The sequence below is a fragment of the Streptopelia decaocto genome, assembly GCF_964273445.1.
Source record: "Streptopelia decaocto genome assembly, chromosome: Z".
NCBI classification, from domain to species: domain Eukaryota; kingdom Metazoa; phylum Chordata; class Aves; order Columbiformes; family Columbidae; genus Streptopelia; species Streptopelia decaocto.
The window spans coordinates 79,184,339-79,201,915 of record NC_138657.1 but is presented as its reverse complement, the minus strand read 5'-3'; the positions used below and the strand labels follow the sequence as shown (position 1 = coordinate 79,201,915).

The window sequence follows — 17,577 nt, the reverse complement described above, 5'->3', positions numbered from 1 at the left end:
TTTTCGTGGCAGGAACTGGCTCTGCTGATGCCCAGCTGCAGTGTCCGTCACACTCTAGTTCCAGGAGCGGTCTCTGTTTGCTACCCTAATACAGATAAGCTTGACCCAAAAATTCATGGCAGATCACAGATCCAAAGGAAGGAATTTGAAAGGGTCAATGGTTTTATTAATAGCCATCTCTGTAACTTCATGCAGGTCAGACCAGACACTGCGCAGAACTTAAAGGCTGAATCCGCACTGCTGCAGGAGTGGCAGAAGATGTGCATAGTCACAGGGCTGCAGGGATAGAGGTTTCTTTCGTTAGGGCTGGTTGTCCAGATTTCCACAGAGAACTTCTGCAGTACCAGAAGGCCAAAATATAATTTATTTCAGGAAGAATGGGGATTTTTGAAGACCACAGAATCACAGGGTGGTTGGAGTTGAAGGGACTTCTGGAGATCATCCAGTCCAACCCACCTGCTCAAGCAGGGTCACCAGAGCAGATCACACAGGATCATGTCCATGTGGGTTTGAATGTCTCAGAGAAGGAGACTCCACAACCTCTCTGGGCAGCCTGGGCCAGGCTCTGGCACCTCAAAGGAAAGAAGTTTCTCCTCATGTTCACATGGAACCTCCTGTGTTTCAGTCTGTGCCCGTTGTCCCTCATCCTGTCATTGGGCACCACTGAACAGAGTCTGGTCCATCCTCTTGACACCCACCCTGGAGATATTGATCCCATTGATAAGATCCCTCTCAGTTTCTCTTCTCCAGCTGAACAGCCCCAGATCTCTCAGTCTCTCCTCATCAGAAAGATGCTCCAGACCCCTCAGCATCTTTGTGTCTCTCTGCTGGACTCTCTCCAGTAATTCCATGTCCTTCTTAAACTGGGGAGCCCAGAACTGGACACAGAACTGCAGATGTGGCCTCACCAGGGCAGAGCAGAGGGGGAGGAACAACCTCCCTCCACCTGCTGGTCACACTTTTCCTAATGCACCCCAGAACCCACACCTCCAAGGGAGAGTTTTTTGTCCTGGACTGATCTGAACGTGGACTAGCATGGACTATTCAAAAAATCATGATGTGTCTGAAAACATCTTGGCTTTGCCTAGAGGAGTAACTCAGGCAGACAGGTAGACAACCCAAGACAGTGCTTGTTGCCTGCAGTGTGTAGCTAGTAATGTAATCAGTGTTGTAGGAGGACATCATGAAGAATGGTTGGAAAGCTGAATGTCTGGACTGCTTGAAAGTTTGTGTGAATCGAAGCTGATGGTTAATTCAAGCTGCAGGATCAATGCAGAACTGTGGCAAAAAGGCAAAAGAAACTTCTCAATAGCCTAAATCATCTTCTCTAATAGGTTTATTCTACATCTTGATTATAAACACATGGTATAAAATTTTTGGAGTACTTAATTAACTTACTATTCAAGAGGAATATTTTCTTTTTTTCATATTTACCCCTACTAACTTACTAACTGACACAGCAAACTCTATTCCAGGATCAGATTCATTGTTTCTGTCAATTTAATCTAACTTTATACACCATATTATGGGCTTCTTAAATATCTCACATTAACGTTTTAATTTTTTCTGTGAAAATATGTTGCTAAAATAGTGAAATAATTGTTTAGTGGGTTTTTCAGTATTAGTTCCTTATTCTGACCATGGGAAATATTTGTTCATTGTAGTGTTAATGGTAGAATATTTTCAGGGAAAACAAATGTCGAAACTTTCAAATGTCTTTAAAATTATAAAGTGAGTGACACTGACTCCAGCCCTTCCCAGGATTTCACTAGAAGGTTTAAGTTCATTTTTGATTAACTAGGTGGGAATTATGACTTGCCTGGGATAGAGGCAGGATCACGTTCCTACTCCGAGGTCAAGTGTTGGCCATGGAAATCCCTCAACCCCTCCATGGTTCTGCCAACATCTCAGACATGTTGATTTGGTGCTAAATCCCGGGCTCTCCTGTGGTGTTTGAAAATCAAACCAAAGTTTTTAACAGATGATTCCTGTAAAGGCAATATGGTCTTGTTTCTTTTTTCCTGCAGAGAAACAGAGCTTCCATTATTCTCAATTATTTGCAGGGTGGTTGTGAGCATGCACAGGATCATAGCAAGAGCACTAAACTTCCTATATTTTCTAGGAATTTGGAGAGCAAGGCTGACCCTAACGTTGAACCCAGCTTAATTTTTGCACTTTGCTATATGTTTTAGCAAGGCCTTCTGTAAGGAATAGTAAATGTACTGCATTGTAGCCATGCCAGCCTCTGCATCAGAGCTTCCTACCAGCAAGAGAGAGACCTTGTTTGGAGGAAACTGGTCATGTTTCAATAGATGATGTAATGTATACCTGGTGTACAGACCATATGTTCTCTTCAGGATGTCCAAGCCAGGCAGCTCCACAGGTGCCAACATGGCCATTGTCATCTCCTCATGGCTCAGCGCAGCTCGGGAGAAAATAAATGTTTACATCCTAGCTGCATCCTTTCAGCTTCCCTCAATATCCCAGTTTAAGACATACGGAATTCTGGCAGTGATGGGGAACTAGACATTGTGTTAAGCACTAGATTATGCTAATAAATTCCTGTTTTATATCTGCAAAAGAATTAATATTGATAAGCATATGTTTAAGAGTTTCATATTCAGCAGAACCTTCCGGGCATATACCTACGTGCCAGTGCTCCGCAAAATCAGGGATCTAGCAGGTGACACCAGCGTGGTAGAAAGTGTAAATAGACTTGATTTAATTTTTATTTAGGGAGAAAGAATAAAAAAAAAAAGAATACTAGAATGAGATGTAAAAAGTGTTCTACAAAAACCTTTTACAGTATTTTGCTGTGCTGTGTGTGAAGTTCTTTAATCTGCGTAACAGTCATGAAGAGGAGGGGAGAGAAAAAATCCTGAAGGGGAACATGAAGCATGTTTTCCTTTACTCTGAACCCATGCAATACTGTAAGTTTAACATCTTCAGTGATGTACACATTAAACAACTAACAGACAGATGCTACTTTCTGCGACACTAAATACCCCTGCTTTCAGCTGAAATTAGAATACAAAATCAGTCAAACACAAATTCAAATGACAGGTGCAGTGAAAGTTACTTAAGGAAATTCTCAATCAGACCTGCCCACTAGAGTTAATTTTTCTGTTTCATTTGCATTAAAAAATAAACTGCACCCAAGAAATAAGGGCTGCATATTGTCCTTTGAGATGTGCTTGTTCCCCACACAGAAGAAGAAGAGTCTGACTCCTACCAGGTTTTGTCCTGCTAATTCAGCTTTCCTTATGTGGAACTTCAGAAACACGGTCTTGGTGGATAGCCAAGATTTATCTTTGAGATTCAATGTTAACGTCTATTTTTCTTTTTCTTTTTTGATTCGGCTCTGTTTTGTTTGGACTTACAAGCAAGTGACGAACTCCCATTGGAGGGTATCACTGTTTGGAGCATGTTCACATCTGTGTTAGAGGGCTCAGGGTCTCACTGCTCAGGCTGGGGGAGTTTTTTCCAATAGATTATTGCTGATGATATTTAGCAAGCAGCTCACATACAACAAAATAAAGGCCAGCAAGGTGTAAAACCAGCTGCTTCTGGTAGCTTCGTATTATGATAGGCCATCAACACTTCCACTTGCCACTTCTGCTTTAGGCTCTGAATTCTGTATTCCAAGAAATGGTATAGAATCATAGAATCATTTTGGTTGGAAAAGACCCTCAAATCGTAGAGTCCAACCATTAACCCAACATTGTCACCAAACCATGTCCCTTAGAGCCACATCTCCACTGCCCTGGGCAGCCTGTTCCAATGCCCAACAGCCCTTTGGGGAAGAAATTGTTCTCAAGATCCAAGCTCAGCCTCCCCTGGAGCAACTTGAGGCCGTTTCCTCTTGTCCTAATGGTGATGATGGGAGAGACCTTATTTACTGGGTTCCTGTTCTCTGACCGGAGCATAATGACCTGGACTCGCTGCACGTTACCAGTGCCATTGCAGCTCCATTGCAGGGTCTTTGCCTCCCTGACTGGCAGTCAGTGTTGTACACATCACCCAAACCCAGTCATGCCCAGCAAATCCGTGTTTGCAGCACAGCTTACATCCATGTTTGCAGCACAGCTTACCATAACATCCTTTTCCCCAAGCCCTTCTCACAATCTGGAGGGGCTTCTTTGTTGCCCATTGCTTGCTTAAGTCCAGGGTGAAAAATCGTTACAAAAAAATTAAATTATTCTCTGTAGAAGCCTGATGTTTTCAAGAAGGCTTGTGGTTGACAAGTCAAATTCTCAAAGGAGCTCTGGGAAGGAGGACAGCACCCTCAAACACATGGTGTAAATTTTGGGGTTGTTATATGCAGGGACAGGAGTTGGACTCAACGACCCTTGTGAGTCCTTTCCAACTCAGGACATTCTATGATTCTGTGAGTGCTGGCATTGCTCATTCAGCCTTTCTGCATATGCTATATGACTATTTTCACTCACAATAAATACTGCAGACAGCCTCGAGCATCCTTTGAATATTCACCGATAAATATCCTATTCCTTTATACTTGCACAGAGCTGCTCTGCTTCCAGTTCTATAGCATTATTGTCATACTGGGCTGAAGGCAGCAAACAGATTTCTTAAATATGTGACACCAGGAATGGTGCCTGTGCAAAATCCTGACACAGAACACCCTCTACACTTATATACCTTTGTGCTTTGCTTTTTGCTTTAGGCGTGCAGCTCTCCCACACGTGGGCTTCTCAGGTGCTGTGTCTTCTGGCCGGCTCTGATAAAGCAGAGAAGGATGAGAGGATGCAGAAAATCAAAGCTTGACTTGGTGCTTCCAGGCTGTTTACTGCATCTCAGGCTGACCATCGGTCCAGAAGAAAGAATAGCTGCTAGGCTCGGGAGTTCAATGCACTACAGCACAGATATCTCAATGAAAAAATAATCACTTTGAATGGCGGGGAATAGAGGAAGAAAGGTAGAAAATGTTTTCACCAAAAAGTGGGTGATGTTAAAATCTGCAAAACTGGCATCATACCTATAGAAGGTTATAAGTAGCCGAATTCTGTTCTCTGATACTTTGTAAAATAGCTCCTGGAGAAACTGAGACAAATTTCTTAGAGGGGATTCTCAAAGCTATCAGCAAAAATCCAACAGATCAAAGAATTAAGTACATTTTCCTTTACATCTGCCCTTACTGGCCTTACCTCTCTGCTTCTCCATACAAATCAGCCTGTGTAGTATCTTGGGTCCCAACCTGGGATATCTGATGGCCAAACCGCTTTTCCTGTAACTGAGGAGGGTGTGTGGTTAGATCCATCCAAATGGTACAGTTCCCACATGGAAACATTATCATATTATATAGGTTTACATGTACTGAGCATTAAAAGAAACATATTTGGCCCCAAAGCTGATTACTTTGACAAAAGGGAATCAAACTGCTTTTGCTATTTAATTTGCAGTCCCCTGGTGTGTGTGTTATTCCCACTACAGTACAAACAAATGCATCCAACTCGGTTATTTTTCTAAGCCAAATATTGTTCTTCGCCCTCCAGTTCAGGAAGACCATGAACCACAAAATGGTAGGAAAGTGTTTCCAAGGAAGTATCGGTGTGTCCTTGTCCTCTTTTTCTGCTTTTCCCCGTGTTTCCATCACTGACCATCATCAGGGACAAGGCACTGGGCTGGGTAATCTTTGATCTGATGTGGGATGACCGCTCTTTTTATATGACAATTGAAGCCTCTAGCAGGACTCACAAACGTGTGGGAGCTTTGGAAGGGACTGAAGGACGTGTCAGAGGCTGGATCCCTACACCTGCTCTGCAAAGCCAAGGTCCTGCAGGAGTTCAGGGTGACCAAGTTCTTACCTTTAACACTTCTGAGACTTTTGTTGCTTAAAATTGCTGTAGGTGATGCTGAGGACCAGCCCTGGCTTCAGGAGCTGGGTTGAAAGGGTTGCACGAAGTTACCTTTGGCCCTTCTTCCCATGCAGCATCAATTACAGCTGAGACCAAGTCCAGAAGCTGTTCTGACACACTAGAACATTTCGCATATGCTGCTGGAAAATTTATTCACACAAAAATCTTCCCATTCTCTTAGACAAAGGGGTTTTTTTTCCCCCACATTTTGTTGTCAAAATCTTTTTCCCATCTGTTATTGGGACAAAACAACCTCCTAGCTGGGACGTTTCATTCATGGATAAAGCTTTCACCAGAACTTGTTTTAAGAAGCTGAGGGTTAGGGGCTCTCAGCAAAACCAGCAACAAAACTCCCATTGATTTCCCTGTGAGCTGAATCGAGCCTCTCCTGACAGTGAGGAGATTTTTAGAGGAGTTACGATGGTCTTGTTGCTTCGCCCTTTCAAAAGCGAACTGTTTCTGGTGAAGGAACAATCGGAATATTTGTCTCTTTAAATGAATGGTTCTCAGAGCCCGCACTGAGAGGCAGCCTCCCTCTCTGCGGCTGCGGGGCTACTCAGAGCCTCCAATAAATCAGCATGCAGGAGCTGCGAGCTCCGTCCTTGAAGAGATGCACAGTGACCTTGCTTACGCTCACTCCGGAGGAATAACCAGGGGAGCCCAAATAGTGCGAGCTCTACGGCTAAAGGCACCGCATTCTGCATGCAAACGCTACCGTACCGAAGACACCGCTACACAAAATGCAGCTCTGCTGCTAGCCTGACCAGATTGCTGCTGTTGTTTTTCTGTTTTTCTCCTTTTTTTTCTTTTTTTTTTTTTTGTTCGCAGGGAACTGAATGAAATCCTCATGATCGTTACACGCTGGTTCAATAATAGCACACCCCAGTCACGTCTCCTCGCAAGCACATTTCGTTGGAATCGCTGAGCAGAAGCAAAGAAGAGCTGACGACTATGTGTTTCCAACGCGGGCTGCCGGAGCCCTGTGCTTGCCATTGGCTGCAGTTTTCTGGTTTATTTGCAGCTTCCCCCATCTGGAATATGAAAATGGGATTGAAGTAGATAATTGCTAGCAGCGGGTTTTCGAGAGAGGCTTAGAGGGAGCAGAATGCCTCTTGCACAGCACAGGCTGGCTGTGCTGGAAGAGCTCGCAGAGATGATTTTAGATGTTACCCACGTCTGAATTTCCTGGAAACTTTACCGTGGAAGCAAACCATTGTGCACAACACTGGAGCTAGCATCTAAAAGGGGGCAAGGAAGGGGCAGCAGGGCCAGAAAATGGGATACTCTGTCCTTGGATTGCTCAGAGAAAAAACAGCAAGCGTTTCCCTCTGTTTCCCAGTGAAAAGGGCATGAGAGCGACAATGAACTGAATTTTACCCCCCGGCGGAGCTTCAGGATGGGATACACAGACCCTTCGTCAAGCAGGGATTTGCTGGGAAACAGAACTTTGTTCTTCATCTTCATCTGCGCCTTTGCCGTGGTCACCTTGCTGCAGCAGATCCTCTACGGGAGGAACTATCTCAAAAGGTAAGGGGGGATTTGAGGGAATGGGAAAAGTTGATCAAACTAAATGGAGACACAGATCCAGCCATACCATTAGAATGGTTCAAAACGCTTCTCGGTGCTGTGCCGGCAATATTAAATATCTCGTCAATCCGGGAAGGTGCATCCAGCATCTGTAATGTCTGTTAAATTATTCACAAATGAGACTGCTAGGTAGAATATAATGATTTATGTGTTTCTCAGATTGTGTTTTAGTGCTCAGCTGTTGTAAGAATCTAGGTTTTGCTTAATTTAAGCTAGACTGACTTGTACCACCAGAGTATTTGCTCCTGATCAGACCCTGACATATAGACTTTTCACCCTATGTAAGTTCAAGCTGAAATGGCTTGAGAGGTTAAATGAAGGCAACATGCTCATTGCCTAAACTTTAGTGTCTTGTGGATGAAATTCCCAAAATCAAAGTGGCAGTATTAGTGTTCCAAATAACAGAGAGAGCACTTTCTGTTTTCACTGCTGAATTCTCAGGGTTTTACTGCTGAGACTGCTTTTCTGTAGAGCATATCAGTCTTTGATCTGAAAATGGTACGGCTCTTTTTACAGCAAGCACCAGTCGCAACCTTCCAGTGTTTAACCTTGACCCATGCAGAGTTTATTTTACTTCAAACTAGTTTGAGGTGTTACGGCTTGTATAATTCTATAAACAGAACATTTCTCTTGTGTGCTTTGAGGTAAGTGGGTTTCAGTAGTGCAGGCAGCTGCCGTGGGATTTTTTATTGGAATTTAGCTGCATTTTGCCAGAAGAGATCAATGGTTCATGTTCTTGCCTGGTTTGCAAATCATGCAGTTGTTCGCCTGTGCCAAGAGCAAGCAAAATGCTGATGGATCAGCAAATGTTTCTTGCTGGGCGTGGCGGGGAACCACAAGCACGATATTGATATGTATAGACAGAAGTGTTGTGGTTTATCCACAGAGCAATTTATGTACCATGCTTAGCAGTGAGGCCTTGGCTCGGGGAACCCATCTGCTTTTGTGCATCCCGCTTTCCAAAAGATGTAACTCAGTTGGAAGGAGCCGAAGGAAACCAGCAAAGAATGAGCAGAGTTGTAGAAAATGTGCTTTTTCATCTTGGAGAAAACTGAGGGGAGATATGAGAACTGTCTTAAAAAACCCAAAGTATTTCTGCCAAGAGGAAGGTAATAAGCACATCCCTGTGAAGGCTCCCGGGATGGCAAGAAGTCACGGGCTTAAGTTGCATAAGGCTTTACCCATGAAGGAAAACTTTTAAACAATAAGGCGGCCTGAGGAGGTATAAAATCTCAATTTTTGGGGCCTTCAGGAGCCTGTTAGGTAGAGAAGGGCTGTACTGAGCTGCCTTGGTGCTGAGAGGATGACTTTGTGACCAGTTCAAGTCTCATCTGGCCTTATTTTCTCTTTTTGTCATTTGTCCTAGAGGCCTTGCAGCCCTACTGGTACTTGCTTCCCTTAGTTGAGAACACAACAAAATCACAGCAATGAAAAAGAAACCTGAAGTCTAGATAGAAACGGAAAATAGCAAAGTGAAGATAAAATGGTGAAAAGTTGCAACTAAAACTCTTCCACTGAATGATCTCTGTGACCAATCTCCGTCCTGTCTCGTGCCCTGGGGGCCGATCCTGTCACCAGCAAGATTGCAGGGAATGCAGAAAAGGGCGATGTTCGACTCCCAGGCTTGTGAGGAGAAAGTCTGTGAGTGAGCACTCTGCCAAAAAAGGGTAAAACAGGGAGATGTACAAACATTTTTTTACTTTGACTGGAGAGCACTGTTTATTTATTTTTTTTATTCCAGCTTGCGATTATTATTATTTTTTAATCACATGAAAGAGTCTCCAAAAGGGTTCCCTCCCACTCAGTGCAGGGAAAAAGCACTTTGGCTCCTTTCTGCTGGGAAGTGGTAGTTCCCACCTTTCATGGAAATAAAAATGCAGGATGTGACAGAAAGGTGCTTTACATAGCAGCCTACATCGTCACCATAATATTATCATGAAGGTACTTTTTCACTTTTTCTCGCTCGCTTTAATGCCCTGTAGTCCATTATGGCGACCATTCCCAGGCAGTTTGCTCACCATTTCTCTTCGTGCAGCAGTGGCTGTAATTACTCTTTAATTACTCTTTTCCTTCACAAACCTCCTGTGTTTAATCCCCCGTTAGAAGCTGATACTGGCTGTGAGGTTCCTCGGACACATTATATCTCACACCTCCAGGGCTCAAGATTGAACTGGTGGTTTTGGAGAACATTTGTGCAGAGGGGAAAGTGAGATATTTATAGCTTTGATGCCGCTTGCCAAGCTGGAGCTTGGGGACGCTGCCTAAACCTGGAGCCATTTACTCACTAGGATTCAAACACACTGCTTGTTTTATGATCGCCTCTGCTTGCATCCCGACATCTACGATGTAAATGGGCCTCTGGGCCTCTTCCCAAGGTAGTGGGAAGAAATTCCCTAGTGTATTTGCCTAAAGATTGCCCTGAAGTACTATTCCAGTAAATATATAATGCTTTAAAGCCTAATTATAGCACGTGTTTCTTCACAAGAAGATGGTGGAAATGGGTCAAGTCCAGCAATCAGGGGGAATCTGATTGAAAACAAGCAGCTTGGGCACAACACAGGGGACATCGTAGATTAGGGACTTGTCTCAATAAACGGTGTGGACAAAGGCACCCTTTTCATGGAGAAAGATGGAAAAAGTTAGACGAATGGCCTTGAGCTGTGCTGTGCAACTTGCCCTTACAAGCAGGGAATGGGATGGTTTTATTGCCATAAAAAGCCACCTGAAGGTCTCTGTGGAGGCTCATGGTCCCGTGTTTGCCTATGGCCATGCTCCCAAAGCTCGGCTGTGGGATGCTGCAGAAAATAAACTCTTCTCAGTGAAATTTGATAAGTGGCCCAGCCTCTGGTAAAGTCCTCTCCTTCCCCTTAATGAGATATCAGTGAGCTCCTGGCATTGCTGGAAGAAGAGGAGAACATAGAGATTGAATTTCTAAGTATTCACACATTTTTCAACCACCCCATAATGTTCTCTGCTCCTTCCCCTGCTGTTTTGTACCATGTCATCAGAAAACAGGATCCTGCCCACCATTTTTTTCCCTCTTTTGGTTTTCCTCCAAGTGGGATGGATGTAGGTGCTCTCAGTAGAGTAAATGCCTTGTCTCCATAGTAGCAGCTAAAGTCCTAATGGGAGAGTTAGGCCAGAAGGCCAGTGGTCCCTGGGGTGCATTAGGAAAAGTGTGACCAGCAGGTGGAGGGAGGTTGTTCCTCCCCCTCTGCTCTGCCCTGGTGAGGCCACATCTGCAGTTCTGTGTCCAGTTCGGGGCTTCCCAGCTTAAGAAGGACAAGGAATTAATGGAGGGACACAAAGATGCTGAGGGGTCTGGAGCATCTTTCTGATGAGGAGACACTGAGAGAGCTGGGGCTGTTCAGCTGGAGAAGAGAAGCTGAGAGGGATCTTATCAATGTGATAAATATCCCAACAGTGGGTGTCAAGAGGATGGACCAGACTCTGTTCAGTGGTGCCCAATGACAGGGTGAGGGGCAATGGGCACAGGCTGAAGCACAGGAGGTTCCATCTGAATATGGGGAGAAACTTCTTTCCTCTGAGGTGCCAGTGCCTGGCCCAGGCTGCCCAGAGAGGTTGTGGAGTCTCCTTCTCTGAGACATTCAAACCCGCCTGGACACGATCCTGTGTGACCTGCTCTGGTGACCCTGCCTGAGCAGGTGGGTTGGACTGGATGATCTCCTGAGTTCCCTTCAACCCCAACCAGCCTGTGATTCTGTGAGTTAAGCTGCGAGCTGGAGGATGACATTGGGAAACTCTGGTCTCTGTAGCTCCTAATCCTGAGTAAAAAGGATGATGAAATGAGATATAATTAAGGGACTTTAATACAGATCTCTGGGGTAATTATTTTTATTTTAGGATTAATGTGATGATTAAAAATCCGCTGCGTTGATCTGCTAAAGTAGGTTAAATGCTATGGACTTCTGCTTAAATCCAGAGCTGCTGCTTGATTTTGTATTGACTTATCTTTCCAATGCTCGGCTTTCATCTGCATTTTTTTTTGAATCGGATGCTCAGCTGAGGGCTGACCTTTCTTTGTGAGCTTTTTTTTGGCCAGTGGGGAATAATCCTGGATTACATCAGGAAACTGCCACTACACCACTACTGTAAAACAAATGTTGAAATGGACCCTGTTTTTGTCTCCCAACCCGTAGCATGGGAGAGATCAATAGGACACTCCTTGCCTGCTTTGGTAAGGGAAAAATATCTAAGCAATACTTCACTATATTACTATACTCTATTAGCAGGGAATTAATTAAATAGTATTATTTTGAACAGCCTGGCTTCTGCACAGGGCGAGAGTCAGCTGGAGAAGTTAATTTTTCAGAACACATTTTCAAAGCTATTAAAGACTTGAAACAAAGATAACCTAGGGGTCTGTCAAAATGGGCACGTACAATGACTCAAAGAATCACACAGCAAGAAACAGCAAAACTTCCCATGCAGGCAGCCTGCATTATTAGAAAGCTTAACATCTTTTAAATGAGAAAAAAAAATCACTCCTATGTGTTTGTACCCTATAATTAATATTGGACTCCCACATTTTGAGGTTATATCACTGTTTCGGGGATTCTGAACCAGTTTTTATTCAACAGTTGAAAATCAATCCCCAGACATATTTACCCATTTCCTTACCCTCATAAGAAAGCTTGAAATATTATTATTATTATTTTATTATTATTATTTTTTTTTTTTTTTTTCACACAGCATGGGCAAATAAGGAATAAACCCACAGGAATTAAACCTGGACTACACCTTGAGGGGTCACTTAGTCTGTACCGTTCTACAAGACAAGACCAGATCTTACTTATACCAGTGACAGCACTGGTTCTGATGTGGACATGGAAGCTGCGTGTGGCCTGAGTTGTATTTTGCCCTAAGCTGGGCTTATGAGGAGCTACAGACAACTCGTGTCAGTTGGGTGCTCCTGCCCATACCTGGCATCTTCTCCTCTGCCCTGTTCATAACACCCTGTTCATAACACCTGTGTTAACCATAACCTAAGACCAACCACTCCAGCGTTTAAAGTCTCTTTCCATTGAAATATTTTTCCCAGGAGACATAAGCTGAAGGTCACTTAATTATTCATCTCTAATACACAGCTCTGTGCCCCTTCTGTTTCTAACCCAGGTCAAATATTCATAGATATCACAGAACCGTAGAATGTCATGACTTGGAAGGGACACACAAGGATCCTCAAGTCCAACTCCTGTCCCTGCACAGGACACCCCACAGTTCACACCGTGTGTTTGAGGACATTGTCCAGTCTCTTCTTGAACACTGTTGGTCTTGGGGCTGTGACACCTCCCTGGGGAGCCTGTTCAGTGTCCAGCACCCTCTGGCTGAAGAACCTTTTCGTCATGTCCAACCTGAACCTCCCCGGCACATCTTCCTGCCATTGCTCTTGGGTTCTGTTGTTGGTCACTAAAGAGAAGAGTTCGGTGCCTGCCCCTCTCCCTCCCCTTGTGAGGAAGTTGTACCCATGATGAGGTCTCCTCTCAGTCTCCTCTTCTCCAGGCTGACCAAATCCAGTGACTTCAGCTGCTCCTCATACAGTTTCCCCTCTCCGGTGCCTGCCCCTCTCCCCTTCACCAACTTCATAGCCCTTTTCTGGACACTCTCCAGTAGCTTTATATCCAGTAGCTTAATATTATCCCAGCAAAGTGACATGCAATCTGTAAAGTCACCTCACTGCATTCCTGGTGGGGTTGCAGAGCAGGGTTTGGTTTTGGTCCATTTTCTTCAGAGGATAAGAGCACTGGAAACTTCAGGAGCCAGCAAAGTCTTGACCAATGTGGAGTTGTCATACACAGGGACAGGAGTTGGACTTGATGATCCTTGTGAGTGCCTTCCAACTCAGGACATTCTATGATTCTAATATGTGTATGTATAGGATATTGCCATCACCTTAAACTGACAGGATCTATCTAGAGTAGCAGGAGAAGCTGAGGTCCCACCCATGCTCTTCATGCTACGTGGTGTTTCCAAGCACATTTCAAGAGGATGAGGACCAGTGTGGTGACATCCTCAAGGTACCTAATAACCTTACAAAGACAATGAGCTGAACCAGAGGTCAGAGGAGCACTGGAGCTTGTGTGAGGGGACAGATGGCAACGGGGCAGGACAAACACAGAGCTGATGGATAAACTCAGTCGCCTGCAAACTCATTCCCACCGGTCATCCCGTTCCCTTTCTTATTGCTGCTTTGCATAATGCTCCTGTCTCCCCATATCAAATAAAAGGGGAGAGCTCACAAGTACGTGGCACATGAATTAAAGCTCTGCAAAACTTTGCAGACAATCACAGCTCTATCACAGGCTGCAACAGAAGCTTCTATTGTGAAGTGTCCCAAAGCTAAAATCTTGCTGCTTGGAGGTTTTTTCTGACACATAACTTCAACTTGCTTTTGAATCAAGTGGCTGAAGATTTAACACCAGAGCATGAGGGTGTGTCAAATCCTCTCTTGTGCTCCCTGGCACTGCTCTCTATGTCTCTGATGCAGGAAACAGGCAGGGTTTGAATCCCTGCTCCCTCTAGACTTGCTTTATTTCTAGCGTCATTGTGTTGCATCTCTGTTGGTCTCCTCTCCCAAGCAGCAAGTGATAGGACAAGAAGAAACAGCCTCAAGTTGCGCCAGGGGAGGTTGAGGTCGGATCTGGGGAACAATTTCTTCCCCAAAGGGCTGTCGGGCATTGGAACAGGCTGCCCAGGGCAGTGCTGGAGTCACCATCCCTGGAGGGGTTGAAAATACACACAGATGAGGTTCTTGCACATGGTTTAGTGCCAGAGTTAGGTTATGGTTGGACTTGATGATCCTGAGGGTCTCTTCCAACCGAAATGATTCTATGATTTTATGCTGTTGAGATGGCAGACACTTGCAGATCTAGCCTGTGAATTGCCAGACCTTCTCATTTCCCCAGGTGACAGCAAATTAAGATAATGAAAGTCAGTTATGTCAGCATTTTACATGTGCAAATTGCATTATCCTCAGTGTGTCATTCCTGGTGTGATACACCATGATCCTTCCTGAGCTCAGGCCATGGGGGATGTGTCACTATGAAGTGACCTACAGACACTTGCCCCCTTCCTGTTGCTGTGGCCACCTGGCAGTTCCTAAATAATTTCTCCCAAGCCCACGCTGCACAGGGCTGGTTGGTTTGGAGGGTTTGAATCATGTTGGGCTGTAGGAGCTCCACAGAAACTTTTTTCCTTGGAGTGGTGAATTGTAGGTGTCCCATTAACCATCCAAAAAGGTGGCTGTTTTCCTCGCTCATTAGTACAGAGACAATTAAATCCTAATTCACATAATACCCAGTAGCAGCTTGCTTCATTTGTTATGTAGGGATCTAGGCCTACTTCTGTCCATGCAAAGAGCTATTTTTGAATATTTGGCTGAATATCTAGGCTAAGTCTGCTTTCTGCACTTTACACAGATCTGTTGCCTCTGTATGCCCAAGTAATAGTTGGGTTTTGCCAATGCCCTGTGTTCACCAGCTGTAGATCAAAGCCCTTTCATCCAAAAGTGGTTTAAAATTCATGACATTTCTTTCAAAAACAGCTCTGTTATAACCTGCCATCAACTCATTTTATGTCATTTTGACAAAAAAATTAGCTGCTGGCTCGCTATGTGGACAGGCAGGTACGAAGTTCAATCTTATCTGCATTTGTAGAAAGTCAAACCCAGAACCCAATCTTCTTGTTTTGTGTTGTGCCACACCAGTTTCCTACCAAAGCCCCAGCTGTCATGATCCAACCCGTGACCACTGACCTCTGTGGCTGGTGTTTCAGACCTCCTGGTAATTCGGTCTTTTATTTATGACCTTGTTGGACTTTTTTGATCGTTCTCATACTTGCTGAATTTGGTTCAGACATAATTGCTTTGCAACGCTTTGGATTTTCTTACTTTTGCTGTGCCTCATTCTTACCCTTGATTGCTTTTCCATTTTGTTTCTCATCTTTTAATTCAAGTGTATTCATTGCTCAGCAGTCCATACCTCCCTCAGGCAAATTATAGACTCAAGCTCTAATTTCTTGGAGGCATCCTTGCCCTCCATGGATGTACTCCTTTTGCTTTTTCATCAGTCTTGCAGATAGTCATTGTCCTTCCACATCTTCTTTGGTTTGTTAGATCTGTGCTTTAGTTCTTATGATGAAAACCTTATAAAACAATCTCTCTTGCTTGTAGTTTCATGGCACTTTCCATAAGAACAAATACTGAGGGAATATCACCTACTCCTGTGGCCAATACTGGGTACACCTTGACCCTAAATCACATTTGCTCATTGTCTTCAGCACAAGCCCTCAACGCAACTGGGGTTCTGTGAGTAATTTTAAAATGAAGAATATAGTGCAGTGTTGGTGCTAAATATATTAACTTTGGAAACATGAGATGCAAAGCAATTAGCTCAGTCAGATCTCTAATGCTGTGATGAGATTGCTCATGGTACCCATGCTGTGTCAGGTATCTTTGCACTGAGATACCACCTCAAATGTCAGAATTTCCTGGTATCTTAAAATAATTGGGATTTCCTGTGAACCTCCATGATTGGGATTTGATTGGCCTTTTTATCTTGAATAGTTCACCACCTGCCTGCCTTACTGTTAACTCATTCTGTTGTGGGTTTTGTGTTGCCCCTAATTACTGCGAATAATAATAATTTTAATATGACTAATTACAAATATAATTGGTACAGATTATCTGTTACTCTGTAGATTTTTGTATTCCAGCCACAGATCAGAAAAGGAAAGATTGTATTGTTTTGAAAGGTATCCTTTGATGTCCTTTATGTCCCAGTCAACACTTTGTTCTGTTTAAGCAGACTAGTTGAATATTGATGTTGAGTCTATTTTATCTTTCTTGAGAAATGATTTTAGATCAGGTTTTTCAGATGTTGCATTGTGAATCTCTCATACAGGGTTTATCCCAATTGTGAAATGTGCTGTGCGAAACAAAACCTTTTTTTAATGTTAAATACTGGTTATATCCAGATGCTTCCCACCTGTGTTTCCAATTTTGCTCTTGGTGCTAGTCAAAATATACTCCTCCACCTCTATATTGCTACCGTTTCCCTATAACATGTAGAGCCGAGCTTGTCCCTGGTATAATGCTGCATGGCCAAAAGTGTGATGTAACCAGACTTGTCCATATCCCACATCCTCCATATTTTGCTTTTCATGAGACACATATTATTTAGAATCATAGAATCATTTCAGTTGGAAGAGACCCTCAGGATCATTGAGTCCAACCATAACCTAACTCTAGCACTAAACCTTGTCCCTAAGAACCTTGTCTAAACACCTTTTAAACTCCTCCAGGGATGGTGACTGCACCACTGCCCTGGGCAGCCTGTTCCAATGCCCCACAGCCCTTTCCGGGAAGAATTTTTTCCTAATATCCAATCTAAACCTCCTCTGGCGCAACTTGAGGCCGTTTCCTCTTGTCCTATCACTTCTTCCTTGGGAGAAGAGACCATCGCCCTCCATGGTCCAACCTCCTTTCAGGTAGTTGTAGACAGTGATAAGATCTCCCCTCAGCTCCTGTTCTCCAGGCTGAACAGCCCCAGTTCCCTCAGCTGCTCCTCATCATACTTTTGCTCCAGCCCCTCACCAGCTTTGTCACCTCCTCTGCACTCTCTCTAGTACCACAATGTTCTTCTTATGATGAGGGACCCAAAACTGAACACAGGATTCAAGGTGGGGCCTCACCAGCGCCGAGTACAGTGGCACAATCACTTCTCTAGTCCTGCTGGCCACACTGTTCCTGATACAAGTCAGGATGCTGGTGGCCTCCAGGCCACCTGGTCACATGCTGGCTCATGTTCAGCCGCTGCCACCAACACCCCCAGGTCCCTCTCTGCCAGTCACTATCCAGATGCTCTTCCCCGACCCTGTAGTGTTCATGGGGTTGTTGTGACCCAAGTGCAGGACCTGTCACTTGGTCTTGTTGAACCTCAGACAGTTGGCCTCAGCCCAATGATCCAGCCGGTCCAGATCCCTCTGTAAAACCTTCCCACCCTCCAGCACATCAACACTCCCACTCAACTTGGTGTCATCTGCAAACTTAGTGAGGGTGCACTCAATCTCCTCATCCAGATCATTGATAAAGAGA

General features: G+C 44.3%; 1 protein-coding gene across 6 annotated transcripts in view; it reads left to right on the top strand.

Annotated features, from left to right (window-relative positions):
- Positions 1-17,577, top strand: part of ST8SIA5 (ST8 alpha-N-acetyl-neuraminide alpha-2,8-sialyltransferase 5) — a 92,567-nt gene that overhangs the window by 19,736 nt on the left and 55,254 nt on the right. For 4 of the 6 annotated variants that reach the window (XR_014186314.1, XM_082075773.1, XM_082075770.1 and 1 more), the window contains one exon: positions 6,705-7,403. The exons of 1 other annotated variant lie outside the window; for it this stretch is intronic. Coding sequence is in view for 4 of the 5 variants with exons in the window: in XM_082075773.1 (XP_081931899.1) it covers positions 7,273-7,403 (131 nt within the window). In the remaining variant the exon portion in view is untranslated. The remainder of the gene's footprint in view (positions 1-6,704; positions 7,404-17,577) is intronic. One more of the 6 variants, XM_082075771.1, reaches the window with a different exon arrangement.